Source organism: Pelodiscus sinensis, chromosome 1, assembly GCF_049634645.1.
Source record: "Pelodiscus sinensis isolate JC-2024 chromosome 1, ASM4963464v1, whole genome shotgun sequence".
Lineage (NCBI taxonomy): Eukaryota > Metazoa > Chordata > Testudines > Trionychidae > Pelodiscus > Pelodiscus sinensis.
Genome location: NC_134711.1, coordinates 80,355,055 through 80,372,170, shown reverse-complemented (window position 1 = coordinate 80,372,170; position 17,116 = coordinate 80,355,055). Strand labels below are relative to the sequence as shown.

Below are 17,116 nucleotides of genomic sequence, written 5' to 3'. Positions count from 1 at the left end.
AATTGCTTAGTTAACACTTGTGAGAGAGGAGAGGTATTGACAACAGTTGCAGTAAAGGCTGAGACATGCCTCTTGCTCCAAAAACATGGCTGAGTAAAGGTATGGCAAAATTAAAATACTGAAAAAATGGTTGGAAAAAATAAACAACTGACCAAACAACCTACAACCAATTAAAGGCAGGAAGTGTCTAAAATGGGATTATATCATAACCATTGTTTGAAGTTAAGCAACTGTCCTGGGAACATTTGTCCTTCGGGAGCTTTGTTTTGACAAGTGGGAAGGCGCTAACTTATGATGTAGGAATATAGGCCCAGATCGCCAGAGGTATATAGGTACCCAACTCCCTCTGATTTCAATGGGAATCAGGCACCTAAAGATCTTTGAGGATTGCGACGGTAGTTCCTAGATCTTGAACGATGCATTTCCTGGAAAAACTGACTACTGAAATAGCCTTGTTACATCTTGTAGTCTGTGAAGATGAACTTCACCAACAAGCAAAAAATCTACCTAACTGTTCCCAGCTGAACCTGGAAAAAATATCAGACTTTCTGTGATCATCCTGTGCAATCCCAGACACTTTTAAGGTATATACAGTAACTATCTCTTTCAGCATAATCAAAAACTAATAATACATAACAGTACTTACCAACAATTACACCCAGTAATAAGATAGGTAGCAAAGTAAGAACATACAAGTACTTGTGCAATGATTTCTTTTCAACTTCCTGCATAAAGTTTCCTAAGCTGACCTAATGGAAAAATATACAGCTGTATTAGTGGACTCCAACTACTGTACTCTATTCCATGTTTGCAAAAGCCACGGTCAATGAATAAAGTAACCTGTCTCTTTAGATGAAGTGATGAACCCAGACCATGTAAATCAATGGGAAGGAAGAAGCAGTTTGGAAATACATGTATAAACTGTTCCAAACGTAACATTTATTGTATCTGATGTTAAACCAAAAGAACAGAACTATCTTGTGGGAAAAAATGTCAAACCACTGACAACAAGCCAAAATGCTGCCATCACTTCTACCTCAAACTAGCCACACTGAAATTAATGTGATATAAGCAAAGGCAGATTTTGGCCTCAGGGCAGCCAAATATCTACACTCACCAGATCACTGCAAACAAAATTGCTGGCATTTTCAAGAGAGTGAAAACAAGCTTTCACAAACCAAAACTGCTCTTTTCATTACAATAGTGATAGAAATGTAGCCGCATTAGTCTGGTGTAGCTGAAACAAAAAACAGGACTATGTAGCACTTTAAAGACTAACAAGATGGTTTATTAGGTGATGAGCTTTCGTGGACCAGACCCACTTCCTCAGATCAAAATAGTAGAAGAAAATTGTCACAACTATATATACCAAAGGATACAATTAAAAAATGAACACATATGAAAAGGCCAAATCAAATTTCAGAACAGAAGGGAGATGGGGGGGGAGGTAAATGTCAGTGAGCTAATGATATTAGAGGTGATAATTGGGGAAGTATTATCTTACCCATTACAAAGATAGCTTCCCCAATTATCACCTCTAATATCATTAGCTCACAGACATTTACCTCCCCCCCCATCCCCCTTCTGTTCTGAAATTTGATTTGGCCTTTTCATATTTGTTCATTTTTTTAATTGTATCCTTTGGTATATATGGTTGTGACAATTTTATTCCACTTTTCATTACAGATATCCCTCCCTGATTAGCAGAAAGACAATAACAACATCAAATCAACACCAAAGGAAAACAGTTCTGATGGAGGCCTTGCACCAAACCTTGATCCTTTCCTTGCTCTTACAGAGGCTCACAGCTCTCTAGCCCCGCCCCAGCATTCATTATCTCCCATGGGAAATTTCTTCAGCTAATAGAGCTTCACGTTTACAGTTCTACTAAGTGCACACTGAAGGTGGCACAAAGCGTGCACCTTGCCTTCGGCATTGTTTCTGCTCCCGGGAGGCTTGAGGGAGGCCGAACTTAGTCCCATGAGACACTGTGATGAGTTCACAGGCCTTGAAGTTCTCATATAGCTCATCAGAGACACATGGTCTTTCAAGTTCACCTAAACCTGAATGTGTGCAATGTCACAGCAAGATAACCTGTCTGTGAAATATTTTAGGTAAGATATGGTATCATGCTAATTCAGTTTTTAATTATAAAGGATATCTACAATCAGCTAATTAACATCTTGAGACCTATTTTAGAAGCATTAAAAACAAACAATGGTAAATTACTACAGAATTTTTACTCACATAAACTTTCACTGTGGATAACTCAATCTTTCCCAGTTTTTTCCTTTCAGCTTTGCACAGTATAGTACTACGATCTGTGGTTCTGGTAATATTTTGAACTGTGAAGTTTATAGTTTCTAAAACTGCGCCATTCATGTGTGAGAGAGTAACTTTAATCTCATTTTCAGAAATATCTAAGATGTCATTTTTTTTCTGAAGAGAACAATTGAAATAGGAAACTGTTATTAAATGTAGTAAAACTTAAAACTATCACGTGTGAATTTTTGTTTGATATTTTTAAAAACTTACATATAATTTTAATTCCAGATGGGGGTCCATCTCAGTATGGAGTTGATATTCAATAAATACTGGATCAGGATGATATTGTAACTTCATACAAGGTATAAGGACATTTTCCACTTTTAGTGACACATTAACAATTTTAAGACTTTTAAAAGATAGTAAAGCTGGTGATTGGAAACTACATGAACTTTTTCCAGAACATCCAAAGATCTAGGATAAACAGCAAAAGTGTCAGTGCTGAAGTTTTTCAAGAACTTTACAGTGAGAAACTAAGGCTCTCAACGCATTTCAAAATCCTGCAGAAATCACATGGGAAACCGATAAACTTCAAATATAGTGCAAAGACTATTGGTCTTAAATAAATGTGGTTTTCTGTACTGGTCATTTTTGATCTTTTAAGCACCAGTCAGAGTGCCTGCTATGCTCTCCTCTAAGTCTGCATCTATGTTGATGATGAAGAAGATTGCTGCAGTGCAAGGCCTTTCAGGAAGTGAAGAAACAGGAAAACAGAATCTTTAGAACTTTGAGGCCTTGGAGTATTATGCGTGGGAACTAACTATTTTAAACCTTGATTCTGCAAATTTTTTAGTACATACATAATTTTACTGATATGAGTAGTCCAATTGGACTACTCACATGAGTAAAGTTAAGCACGTGTGTAAGCTTTTGAAAGAGCTTAAGAACAAAAGCGATTCCTTTAAAAACACATATTTTGTTATTGCAAAGAAGTTCAAGACTTACAGTAATATCTGTTCTCTGGTCATCTGAAATAATGATACTGTCTGTCACATTAAAATTCCTCCCACAGAGGATTATGTTGCGACCGCCACTATAAAAAGAATTTTTAAAATTGAGGGGTTAATGTTAGTGTTTCCCCACAAATAAATAACATATCTTGTTTTTTGCTGTTTACATTTCAAACTTTTTACTCATGAAGTTACAGTGTATAACATTTTTGCCTTGGTAACAGCAAATAAAATAAAAACAAGTTGCAGGGGTATTTAATTTGTATGACTGATTTCCAATTTTACAAAGTTATGTTTGGAAGCACTTAAAAAGGATACATACATGCCTCTTTCATGGTACAAATCCTGTTTGCTCACAAGAAATCTAGTGCAAGACCCAAATGATCTAATAATGTACAGGTATGTACTACTTCTCAGTTAGTTATACATTTTCCTCCAATCACATAGTAACAATGCATTTACTTGTATAAACCAAGATTGTACTCACTAAGGCCTAATGAAAGAGATCAACCTTGAGCAAGGAACATCAGGCTGTTTTGATGCTCCTGGAGCAACCTAGGACTAGGACAATTCCTGATATCTTTTAGTAGGAGTTGAGGGTGAAGAGCACTTCACAAGAAGCTTCTGGCAATTTGGCCCAAAGACAAGTCAGTGGGGGCATTTTATACATATTAATCAAGGAAGGGGAATTTTCATTTTATGTTCAATTGACTTTCTTTTTTAGATACCTTTAACAAGAGGAAGAAATTCTGCAGCTAGTCTTCAGAAGATGAAGGGGAAATTCACAATGTATGGCCAAAATAAATTAGAGGTGAAAACCAAAATATATTTGTGCTACCCTTGACTTTCATTTTAGATCGCAGTATAGTACCAAGATTTATTTTTCATTTACTATTAAGTAGGGTTAGAAAAATAGTTTTGTACTTTAAAAGAAAACGGATACATTTGTGGTAGTTACAGCGATCATCTTTGCACATCAAATACTGCTTTAATTCAACTCACTGGATATATTCTTTCATGGCTTATAATGAAATGAGTTACATCAGTGATTAACTGGATTATGGGACCAGAACCTTATTTTTTATAAAGAAGTACAGCTTCATTGTAATCTAGTACAGCTATCCCAATTTATATCAACTGAAGACCTGGCAGCCAATTAAGTTTGCTAATATTAACATAACATGACTAAACTTTAAGTCTATAAAAATTAAACAAACAAAAACAAGAATTACCTGGCCCAGGTGATGTTTGGCTCCATTTTAGTACATGATGGCTTAGAGACATAATACACTGTGATTGGTGTTGAACATTTACCCCTATTGGCCTTTATGCATACTCTCTTGGCCTCTTTGCGTCTAGGTGGGAAAGAGAATCTCGCATGTGTGTCATTTAACACCTTGCTGATTGGTATGCTGGAGGAAAAAGAAAAACAATGTAGATGTTTTTGAAGCATTTTAACTACGACGGAGATACTCAACCTGTGACTCTAGAGTTACATGTGCATGTTTAGAGCCCCAAAGGGAAGTTCTTGTAGAATCCCTGAGTCTGATCACAGCACACACGTCATGCAATCCAACTAGCACCAAACAAACTGATAGAAGACCCCATCATCTTTCCATGTTACTATAGGCAGGCCATAAAATGAAGAGATGGAGAGAGGAGAAAATGACTCTCCTAGAAAGAAGTTACTCACTTCGTGCAGTAACGATGGTTCTCTGAGGGACACACATACCAAAGAACCACCATTACTACACAAGCATCCCTATGGATATTCCAGGGCAGGTAACTCCTTAGTAGTGCCCACCACTGGAGGCAGGGACTTTGGAGTGAAACCTGTTAAGGATGATAGCATGGAAGCACCACATTTGTCATCTGCAGCTGATTCCCCCAGGAGGGCATAGTGTTCTTCAGGAATGATGCCCAAGTTACTGCTCTGCAGATTTCTGATATAGGCATTCCCTGGGAGAAGGCAATCGATGAGAAGATCAATCTTGTAGAACACACGCATATTTGCACTGTTGGTAACAAAATATAACGCAGCCTGAGCCTAGTGTTCCCTCTAAGCTGTGTAGCAGCCCAGTTTCTTAGGTGATTAATCATCATGCAGCAGACTGACTATGTGGGGCTGATTAATCACCTGTGAAGCTGTGTTGTTGCGCAGCTTAGAGGGAACACTGGCTGAGACCCCCTGGGGCAGTCTCCAAGCAGAAATTGCTGTACTTTGGATCTATCTGCAACAGAGAGGAAGTGTCTCGGAGATGTTCTGAAAACTCTTGTCCTGTCCAAATAGAAGGCCAGGGCTCTCATGACATTAAGCATAGAACGGATGGCTTCTCTTTTATCCTGATGAGATTTGGGATAAAAGGTTGGAAGCTGAATGTGGAAGTCACCTGGCGAGTGAAGCCTGACCTTGGGAATGAGCCTTCAGAGCCGCCATTTCCCCTATCCTTCCTGCAGAGGTGATGGTGATGAGGAACGCTGTTTTCATAGATGGCGTATGCTTGCCCTTTTAGCATTTGCTTGAGGATCTCACTGTGGATTAGGAAGTCTGGGTTCTGAAAGGAGGTTCATTATGCTCTTGAGAAACCTCTTTGTAGTTGGATGGGGGAAGACTGAGTAATCTACCTGTTGATGGAAGGCTGCAACTCCTCATTTTTGGCCCCACCCCAAAGTCTAGGGGCCCACCACAAAATCTAACTGCCCTTAAGTCTCAAAATAGTTAATCCAAATAGTAAATAGTTAATGGTTACTACAGGCAAGTTGAGCAGGCTCTTTTTTGGCTTTTGTGTGGCCCTCACCTGATTTTTCTGAGGGTCAATGGCCCCTGACAGAAAAAAGCTTCCCTGCTCTTGATCTAGGGCAATCTAGTCTATTTCATTAAGGGTTACACTGTGCAATTCTTATTCACATCGGTGAACAGGCACTCATACAAACAGCCCCACTGAGTACTGCCTAGTCTATGCCCTCCGTTGCCACGCGAGTCTCCAGCAGCAGTGTAAGAACATAAGAACAGCCATACTGGGTCAAACCAAAGGTCTGTCTAGCCCACTATCCTGTCTGCTGACAGTGGCCAATACCAGAGCCCCAGAGGGAGGGAACACAACAGGAAATCCTCACGTGATCCCTCCCGTCACCCATTTCCAGACAATTTCCAGCAGAGTTTGAAGACTGGTTGGGGTTTGTTGGGCTGGATCAAAACATGTCTGAGCCATGCCCCAACTATTTTCTGCCTGCTGCAAAGCACAGAGGGGCAAAGGCAGCCTGGACATGAGATAGGTGAGCTTTCAGAACATCCCTCCCTAGTACTATGGGTTGAACCAGGATCACTTTGGCAGCTCCAGGATCCAGAATGAGAAGTGCAAATTGCCCCACCTGCACACCCAAACCATCCCTTTGTCTGTGCACTGATGTAGGACTGTGTTTCCTCCAGTCTTTTCAGTGAGAATTGAGAGCTACCGTACCTTATAGGATGTGTTCAGCTAATTAAAAGATACTCCATTCATGTATCAAGGGTGAGGAACCTGAGGCCCAGAGGTCAGATGCAGCCCCTGGCTTGCCTAGATATGGCCTCCGAGGCTCGGGGCTCCTCTCCCAGCCTGCTATTGTGTTCTCCCTCTCCCTCAGACCCCACACCCCAAGCATGCTTCCCAGGAGCCCCCTCCCACACACTGAACCCCTCATTTTGACCCCACCCCAGAGCCTGGAGGGGCACAAAATATACTAGCATGGACCCATCCTAGGCTCTGGTGTGTGAGGGGAATGTGTGATGTGTGGAATGTCTTTCTCCTCCTCAGTCGGGAGGGCCCTCACTTTTGTGCAGTCCTCGACTGATTTTTCTGTGGGTCAGTGACCCCTGACCCCAAAAAAGTTTCCCCACCCCTAACAGGCTACATTTTTCCCTTGAGTATAAGTCAATAAGAGCTGCTTACCTGACTGTGCATCTAAAGACAAAATTTGGCTCTGGGGTATGTGTGTAATTATCACTGCACTAAAAACAGAAACATAAATATCTGTCTCAATTGGACTCACATATCTTGTTTGCAGCCACTGGTTCCAGACAACACCACTGTAATGTTTGATGCTATTGTAAAGTTTCCTCCTGTGATTATCACTTCCTTTTTTCCTAACACTGATATCCATAAAGGTTCTATGGAAGCAATGCTGATAAGCTATTGGAAACAAACAAAATCAGGTAAAAAAAAAACAAGCTATTGAAGAAAGTGTTACGCTTATGCATTTAAAATATTTTAAAATGAATCAGAATAATCTTTCTTGTTAATTGTCACATATTTGAGTCTGATCCTGAGAGGTGCTGAACAACCACAACTCCTTTTCAAGTCGTCTAATTTTAGCAATGTTATATTTGCATTTCTATTGAAATAAAAATTACCAACAGGAAGTGTAATGTAACTTATTGAAAGACATTTGTGACAAATATCCACTTTTAAAAGCAGCTTTATATGTTACTGCTAACAATTCAGAAACAACACAACCAAATGTAACTGTATCCAATGTCTTGAAAATGGTATGGCTGGGTAGAATTCTAGAATGAAAAGACAAGAAACAGGATAAAGCTGGGCTCACTGGATACTTTTTAAAGCCATACACAGACAATTGAGTACTATATAGCCAAATTTAAGGAAAAGGTATTTACGTATGCATCTTCCTGTGTATAAAAATGACAATCCATGTGATGGTATACCAATAGCTTGCTAGTAATGCTGTAAGGAACATGGCCAATTTTAATAATCACACTTCTTTCTGGACTTTTTTTTTTTTTTACTTACTATTGATACAAAAATAACATTTTCTCTAATGTTTTCAATTTATTTGGTGCATTCGACAGCAGTGTATGTGCAGTTAGCCATATCCACTGTGTAATAATCAGTTAATCAGTTTCCTCTGTGCATTTTTCACACAACAGAGGCAAGAAAAAAAATCTTAGAAAAAAAAAGCTATGTGTTTCAAGCTGGCTGGGACTTTCATGGGTACATGATTTTTAACTATTTGTTTTTTAAGTTAGCTGCATTACAAGTTAAAAATGACCCTTTAGGATTTCGAGTTTGGTGATTATCCAAATTTTTAAATGAGTCTGCTTGTGGGCACACCCATTTGACACATTCTCTTGCCCAGCTTACAGCTTGGTTCAGCGTGGTTACTGAAGTATCAAAAACTTCTACCATGTATTCTCCAGTTCACTTCATGCATGTAGTGAGCTGGATCCTCTGATTCCCTCTCCCCACAGGAACCAACTATCTCCTGGGGACATCTGTTTGGCAGGTCGCACAAGGGGGCTAAGTCAGAGTATCTAAACAAATAGCTCTGGGTTTGTTTCTCAGGAGTTTGCTGAGAAGCAACTCTCTGGATCCACCGCCCTTCCTGGGTGTATTTCCTGACAAAAATACTTTTCAATTAACTGGGCAAATGCATACAGAAACTATACCAACAATACAGCTAACACATAATGTTCATAAATTGTTACAGGCAACTCCAAATACGTCATAGATGCTTGTAAAAATTAAGAGCTCCATACTGTTAGTGCTCCATACTCTGTTTATGGTTGCCCTTTGGTACCTTGGATGCATTCAAAATATCAAGTTCACACTCACTAAAAATCTCTGAAAACAACAAGTAGTCCTGTGCCAACCTTAGGATATGTCTAGACTACAGGTGTTTTTTTTTTTTTTTAAATGGCCTTTTTTCGAAAAAAAACTTCCCCTGCCTCTAGACTGCTGCTCTGTTCTTTTGAAAGTAAATTGAAAGAACGCAGCAGTTTTTTTGACCACAGAAAACCTCGTTTTACAAGGAATAACGCCTTTTTTCAATAGTGCTCTTTTGAAAAAAGGTGCTATGTAATGCAAACTGCTTTTTCGAAAGAGAGCATCCAGACCGCCTGGGTGCTCTCTTTCGAAAAAGTGACTTGCTTTTTCGAAAGTACTGGTTGTAGTCTATATGCTCTTTTTTGAAAGAGGCTTGCAGTCTAGACATAGCCTTAGTGACTAACAAAAATATATATAATATCATGAGCTATCGAGGGCAAATAACACTTTTTCAAGCTTATCTGAAGAAATGGGTTTTGTCCACAAAAGGTCAAGATACTACATATTACATATAAATATTTGTTAGTCTCTAAGGTGTGACAGGATCACTCATAGTTTTTAAAGTTACAGACTAACACAGCTAACCCTCTAAGACATTTTAAACATCTCTGAAGAGTTAAGATCACTCCACCCCCTGCAATGTAATTAACTGTGCTGCTGGCAATAGTAGGGATGTCACCATAAGAAGCAGACACAAAGAACAGCTAAGAGCATGAGCCACCGTTTTTGTGCTGTGGTTAGTTCCACAGATTTGAATTGCAGCATTTACCTGCCTGAACTCCAGCTATATGCACTGTGTCATGGGTAGCCGTGATGAATGGTTATGTGATTAGTTGGGGCAGGCTGGCATAAACATTACTGTGTAGAAGGAGATGTGTACAGGTGGTGTCAGGTATTCCTCATTACAGCACTGCATTCCCTCAGGCCGTAGTGTCCAATACGCTAGCCGCTAGCCACAAGTGGCTATTTGGCTGGTTGAGTGTGGCTAGTTTGCTACAGTAGCACTATAGTGGCTACTGCTTCAGAACTGGTTAGACACCACAGCCCTAGGCTGTGTCAGGAGCAGTGCCAAGGGTCTTCTTCTCACTAGGTCCTTGGCCACAGAATGCACTCTCTTGCCTGCCTTTGTTGCCTCTACAAAGTCTGAATCTGAAAATGACATGAACAGCTCATGTTGGGGGGAAAAGCAGTGGATGTGTATCAGAAAACCTGGGACCCAATGAGCCAGCAACTTGCTTTCCTCTGATCAATTTGAGTCTCATTATTCAGGAAATAGATGAAGCCACGAGTCATGGATTTTAAAGCACTTAGAATAGTCACCTTTTAAACACTGACTTCTACCTTTAAATATAATGCAGGGCCTTATTCTCCATCACTCTGTTCCTGAACTGTGTGTACATCAGAGGATGGGAGGCAGGGAACCTCTGGTGCTTTAAAGCTATGACACATCCCATATTTAGGGTCTTCAACACAGGCCTGTCTCACCTCTAAAGTAAGACAACAGTTTCAGGGGTGCTTTAATTTCCACCCTGAATACCTGGGTCCCCTACAAGCCCTGGGAAGCAGAGAAGAATTACAGAGCAGTAGATCCTGGCATACCCGCAACATGTCAACAACCAACACTCTACACCTGGGAGTGGAAGCCGAGCGAGTGTAAAGCTCTTATGCCAGCTCTGCCTTGGCTAGGAAGGCCCTCTTCACAGGGAACAACCTCAGGGGGTCATTTCCATCCCAGTGAGATCCTTCACCTTGCCAGAGCACCATAAAAGGTCATTCACAGAACAGAGTAACAAGTCCCATTAGCAAGGAGGATTGCTCTAAGCTAGGGATGAGGAACAGATTTTTTTTTTGGAGGGGGGGGTGGCAGAGTCAGGGACCAATGGCCCACTGAAAAATCAATTGAGGGCTGCACACAAATGAGAAGCAACAAAAAAAACCAACCAACCAAACAAACAAAAAAACCCTCACTGAGACAGCCCCCAACGGAAAAGGAGAAAGACATTCTCCACATTCCCCTCACACACCAGAGCCTGGGTGTGTGTGTGTGGGAGGGGAGAGGGATTGGAGGAGGGAAGGTGTCCAGGAGCACCAGCGAAGGCTGCCCTGGAGCCTCAGGGGCCAGATCCAGGCAAGCCAGGGATTGCATTAGGCCGCCAGGCCTTAGGTTCCTCACCCCTGTTCTAAGCTTCATTTTACTGCCAACATATACGAAAGAGGGTACAAGTTCAGCAACGAAAAGGAGCTCATAGTAGAGGCATGTTGGGTACTTAATTTAAATGATATCTACTTGTTAATAAGAAATAATCAACAGAAAGATGCTTAAAGTTTCACTGCAAAAAATGCTTTTCCTGGGCTAAATGGCATTAGCTTCCTCACTGAACACAAAATCAAAGTTTTAGTGCTGATATTCAGAGCTCTGACCAGTGCTGACCCAAGATACTTGGGCAACTGTCTTGCTACGTGACTGCTGACTGCCCACAACACCTGAGTTCCTTAGGAACAATGAAACTATGATCTCATGACTGTGGGAGAGGCAGATGTGTCAGCAGCCAGCCAATGTCTAGATCACACACTTCTGCATCACAGCACCACAGCTATATTCCCCACTTGAACATGCAAAACTCATTTCTTCAATGTGGCTGAATGAGAAATTGCCACCAATAACAGGGAGAACAGAAAAGAAACATGTGACATTTTAAAACATTTGTAAGGCACACAGCTACCGCACTGATAAATGTAGTATAAATGCTCAGAAAGATATATAAAGAAAGGGAGCTTGCGGTCAGAGCCGCAGGACTTGGAGATGTTAGGCCATATCTTTAGCCGGTGTAAATCTGCACATGGTCACAGATTTTGATGGAGTTACTCCGATTTACACCAGTGGTTACCTGGCCCACTCTAATCCAAATGGCATATCATCTCAACTAGTGCTGAGGGAAGCATCCTGGGAAAAAGGCTTTTATTGCAACTTGGAAGGTGTAGACAACATTGCCCCATTATAGACCAGCTAGTTCATAGGCACAGTTCCCTCCCTCAGCTCACTAGATACCTTTCAGAGAAGTACTAGCCATCCTTACTCTACCCTTGCAGCCCAGTGCCCTGCAGCCAAATTATGACCGTGTCCTGTATGGATCAACAATGGGTAGAGGTTTTCAGGTGACCGATCCTCCTTTCTAGAGCTTCTATGCAAGCAGTGTTCCCTGTAAGCTGAGCAGTTGGGCAGCCACGCAGGAGAGATTCAAATGCCGCCCAGCTGATTAACAGAGATCCCACAGCCGGCAGCGTGTGTTTCTACTGGTGGTACACATCTGCACATTCCTTGGTGCATGTAACAAAAATTATTCTACCCCTGATGCAAACAATTAGAGGGAACACTGTGTGCAAGTCCAACTATTATTTGACCCTAGAGTTCTAAAGACAAAATAAAAATGTCAGAACTTCAGGATAAGAAAAAGCAAGATCTCAACTGCATTTTTAAAGCCCTTGAATGCTCTGAGTTTAAAACACTATCTGCCTTTCTATGGCTTTTAATGCTTCAACAGCTTTGTCCATAACTGTGTCTCCAAGATAAGGCATGTGGGGCAAATTAATGCACTTGGAAACAAGGCATAGAGGAGCTTGCTCTTTTCTCTCTGGAGTGTTAGCATTCTATGCACACATCAATTCTGCAGTAGTAATGTTCAGAAGTGCACATACTACAGTCCCATTTTCCTGTTTGAAAAACAAAAGTAATAATATTTTGTTCAAAATATTAACATCAAGCATTGCAGCTGGACTGAGAGGGTAACTCATTTTATTGTGTAAGGAATTAGGCAGACATATCAGAGAAGTAAAGACAAGAATGCTATATTCCCCCTTAGCATCTATTTATTGCAGCCATCCTAACTCGTAGAAAATGAGAAACCAAGTAGATAATAATATTCTGTTTGCCTACAGCAAATCACCAGACCACTGGTAGCTAAGATAAGTAGCACTAACTGAGATTATTGAAATTTATCAAACATTTTGTTTTGAGCCATCAAGAAAGCGAGAACGATCTTGTGGTTAAGGTATTTAGGCCACTAGTTTCCGGTTCTGTCACAGAATCCTTGTGTGACTTTGCACAGATCATTTGATCTCTTTTTGATCTCACTTCACTATTTGTAGAATACATCTGGTCATACTTCCAACTCCCCTTTGTCTAGGTACGTTGCATGCTGTTTAAGTGAAATACTCACTCATTCTAGGTATATTTACAACACAATAACAGGGAGGAGACTGAATCCTCACTGGAGCCACTCAGTGCTATTTAATATAAATACAAATAATAATCAACAAACTCGTGCAATAATTCTATACCCAATTAATTATAACTACCCTTGCCTTCCTTCCAACCTTTTTCTCCTTTTATATGAGCTTTCTCCCCGATCAATGTGGGCAATTTGTGCATCATTTAAATCAGTCTCAAAATGGCAGCTAACCTTTGACATCTGTGTAGTAGCTTCCATTGGGAAATCAGTGGTGGCTGGCACATTCCCTTGTTTGTCAAACCCATGACAATCATCCTGAAAAATTCAAAACATTCTGTCACATTAAAACGAATATGAAACGTACATTTGCTCAAATTTTTAAAAAAAAAGGTACCACAGAAAATGTTATGTTCTGTAAATCCAAAGCATTGTACCTGATCTTGCCCAGAATCATCAGGCTTACAGGCAGCAAAGGGAGAGAGATGCTTTACTGTACACAAGGTGCAATTACCGGTGTAGATACATTTTTGGCAACTGGCAATATATAAAACAGATAGTTTGCATCAAATATAGGGATCAAGCAAATAGGTTAAGAAATACATTTGTGAACATAAAATTTCAAGTTATGCAAAGAAGTACAAACCTAACAACACTGTGAATCTGTAAACTATATTAAAACGAGCAAAACACTTACATTATAATCTCCATAGGTCCAGCATTCTACCCACCAAGGAGAATGAAGAGAGGCTCCCTGCAACTCCTCCATATCCCAGTTTACCCAATCAATGTTGATTGGAATCTGGCCCTTAGATTGCAGGGAACTTCCTTACCAGATAGTTTTCTCATTTTGAGGGCATGCTAAGTGATTAACAGAATCATAGCTCAGCAGTTGAGAGTGAGATTTATGAGAAATGTGAAGGAAAGAGAAAATGTTGGGTTGCATTTAGCTGTAGCCTTTTGAAGTTCCTTACGGGCAGGAAGGGCACAGGTTTCCTCCTCCCCTATCCCACATCAATATACCAGCTATCACAGGTAAGGGCCAGTATCAGAGAATTATCCATCCTCCAGAAATGAGAGGCTGTTCCTGGAACAAGGCAGAGTGTGAATGTCTTCATAAGTGTTCATCATTTAACTCCTCCACAGGAGAGGGGTAGGCTCCAAAATGGAATACCATAGTTAGCCAGCACATATGCCAGTCTGACTATTCTGATGTTTATTACAGTCAGAAAAGAGAAAAAAGTGTTAATTAAGAAGTACAGGAACACTGGACATAAAACTGAAAGGGACTGCCTTGCATCATTAAATCCAGTCCCCTGCTATCACAGGCAACCCTGTCACATATATATATAATCTTGTTCATAATATACCCACATCCTGTGTGAGTAACTCCTACTGCTTTCAGTAAGACTATATCTACACTACAAGGTTTTTGCGCAAAAACTGGCAGAGCGTCCACACCTCAAGCACGTTTTTGCTCAAAAAAACCCAAACAAACAGTAAATGGGCAGGACAGAGGGCTTTTGCCCCACGAGAAATAACTCCTTTTTGCGCTACATCTCTTGCCCAAAAAGGTGTGTGTGGACACTCCACAGGGATTTCTTGCACAAAAAGAGTCTATCACAAAAAGCACAGGTGCTTTGATGGCCATTCTTGTGCAAGAACGTCCATGCAGTGTGGACGCTGTCTTGCGCAAAAGCACATTGCTTTTGCCATGCACTTTTGAGGTATGGATGCACTTTTGCGCAAGAAGTTTTTTGCGGAAGATCTCTTCTGCAAAAAACTTCTTGTGCAATACCCCTGCAGTGTAGACAAAGCCCATGAGTTCTCAGTGCAAAATGGGCACAGAATACATATGTTCCTAAACAATGGTTGTGTACATATAAGTGCTCCTCAGGTTTCGATATTACTATTATTTCATTAAGTGTTACTTTCTGTTGTTAACATCCCATCAAATGGCATCCCTCTTAGAAGCAAACTCCATAAGATGAACTTCACACACTTTTCTGGATCTTTTGTCTCCGTCCATTCATGTTAGACCACAGGAGGGAACTACATGGCCCTTAGTCCTTACACAGGCAAAATGTCTGCTGATTTCCAAGTGACAGCCTTTATTATTTCAGTGGGATTTAGCATTGTTGTAACAACTCTTCAATAGCTGCCAGGGTCTTATAAGCTCAAATGATAAAAAGAGATATTTCTTAAAACAGACACAACGTGAAAGCAACTTTATAAAGCCACAAAAGAGAGGGGAGGAAAAAGACAAGGGGATTTCTTGGCCTCTGGTAAAGTATCTCCCTTTTTAAACACTTAGAATAATAAGATGAACACACCACAGATATGCAGCCCTTCACAAACATACTTAGAAAATAAATTCTTACTTTTTCAACTGGAATGTTTCTGACAAATTCCAAGAATCAAAGATGAATGTCACTTCAACAGCTGGAATAGATGAAAAGAATTATCTATATTAGATGTATGCTGGTTACCTTTCTACAAAAAAATAACTGAATATTCATTGACAATCTTAGCAGCCAATTACAACAAGCTGCATCCTGATTGGTATGTTCGTCTTCTCTTTCCCCCTCCTTTCCTCTAACACACACACTTTTGTTTTATATAACAACATTTTGTTTTTCTACAGCACCTTCCATCCAAAATTCTCAAAGCACTTCACACTTTCCTGATTTAAGCTTGACATCAATCCTGTGAGGTAGAAAGGCAATATTACCTTCATGCTAACAGATGAGGCAACTCCCACAGAGAAACTGACTTCCCCAAGCTTACATAATATGTCTGTAGCAAAATCAGCGTTTCCCAACTTCCAATCTTGTGCTTTAACCACCAGACAGGTGGTTCTCTTCACAACCAATACTTGGTCTCACTCTGGTTTCAACCCCCTCTACAGACTGTGCTGGTTTCAACCCCCTCTACAGACTGTGTTTATTAGGTGATGAGCTTTCGTGGGCCAGACCCACTTCCTCAGACCCACTTTCGTCTGGCCCACAAAAGCTCATCACCTAATAAACCATCTTGTTAATCTTTAAAGTGCTACATAGTTCTGTCTTTAATTGGTCATAATTCACCATTCATTGATAACTGCTTGAATGGAGGGAAGGGAAATAATTAAGGAAAGATATTTTGCTGCTTCTGGTGGAATTTCTTTAAACTACAAAAAACAAAGTACTTTTACACCTGGCTGTGGAAAAACAGCTGTTAGTCTCAGGATGAGCTGGATTGAGTGCAAGAAGAACAATCTGCTTTTTGAATGCATCAGATTGCATTGAGTAATACAAGTTGAACTTCTCGGCTATGTCTACACTGCACCCGTTTGGCACAAGAAATATGTAAATGAGGCTCTGTTTTGACTCAAGAGGCTTTTGAGCAAAAAGGAGCCATCTACAGGGCTCCTTTTTGTGCAAAACTTCCGCATTTTTTCAGGAAGAACGTCTCCTGCGTAAAAGCCTCTTGCACAAAAACAGAGTCTCATTAATTATGCAAATGAGGCATGGCGATATTCCAACCCTTGCCTCATTTGCATATTTTTTGCACAAAACAGGCGCAGTCTAGACATAGCCCTCTAGTCTGGCATCCTGGGGACTTGACTGGTGCTGAACCAGAGAATCTGCTGAACCACAGATGGTCAATACTGTGTAGCAGCATTACCAATACTTCCACTGCTTACTGAGCTCTTAGAAGACATTTAGTGATAAATTAGAGCTAAAGAACAGTACAGAATACTGAGAACCAGGACTGGTAGACTGAAATAAACTTTGTGGAATTGTGGGAAACTTGGCCACATCCATGACAAATGCCACATCTTAACCTCGTGGCATAGCGAGGGAAGGCAGGGTGAGGGGGGAGAGTTGCTCCTGGGTGCCACTCTAGGGGATGCCAATTTAGTCCCTTCTGCTCCCCGTGTCATCCCTCGGATTGCCTGCTCCTCCTCCACCTGCTACCGCCAGCTGGAGCCTCTTCCCCGCTTCTCTGCCCCCAGCTCAACCGTCCTCCATTT

At 40.7% G+C, this 17,116-nt stretch overlaps 1 protein-coding gene across 2 annotated transcripts in view; it reads right to left on the bottom strand.

Moving 5' to 3' along the window:
* Positions 1-17,116, bottom strand: part of PLXNC1 (plexin C1) — an 83,999-nt gene that overhangs the window by 29,603 nt on the left and 37,280 nt on the right. For both annotated transcript variants that reach the window (XM_075933330.1, XM_075933333.1), the window contains exons 7-15: positions 15,483-15,543; positions 13,539-13,638; positions 13,336-13,419; positions 7,305-7,444; positions 4,508-4,687; positions 3,271-3,358; positions 2,536-2,739; positions 2,248-2,439; positions 647-749 (exon numbers count right to left, since the gene is read on the bottom strand). In XM_075933330.1, the coding sequence (XP_075789445.1) occupies positions 647-749; positions 2,248-2,439; positions 2,536-2,739; positions 3,271-3,358; positions 4,508-4,687; positions 7,305-7,444; positions 13,336-13,419; positions 13,539-13,638; positions 15,483-15,543 (1,152 nt within the window). The remainder of the gene's footprint in view (positions 1-646; positions 750-2,247; positions 2,440-2,535; positions 2,740-3,270; positions 3,359-4,507; positions 4,688-7,304; positions 7,445-13,335; positions 13,420-13,538; positions 13,639-15,482; positions 15,544-17,116) is intronic.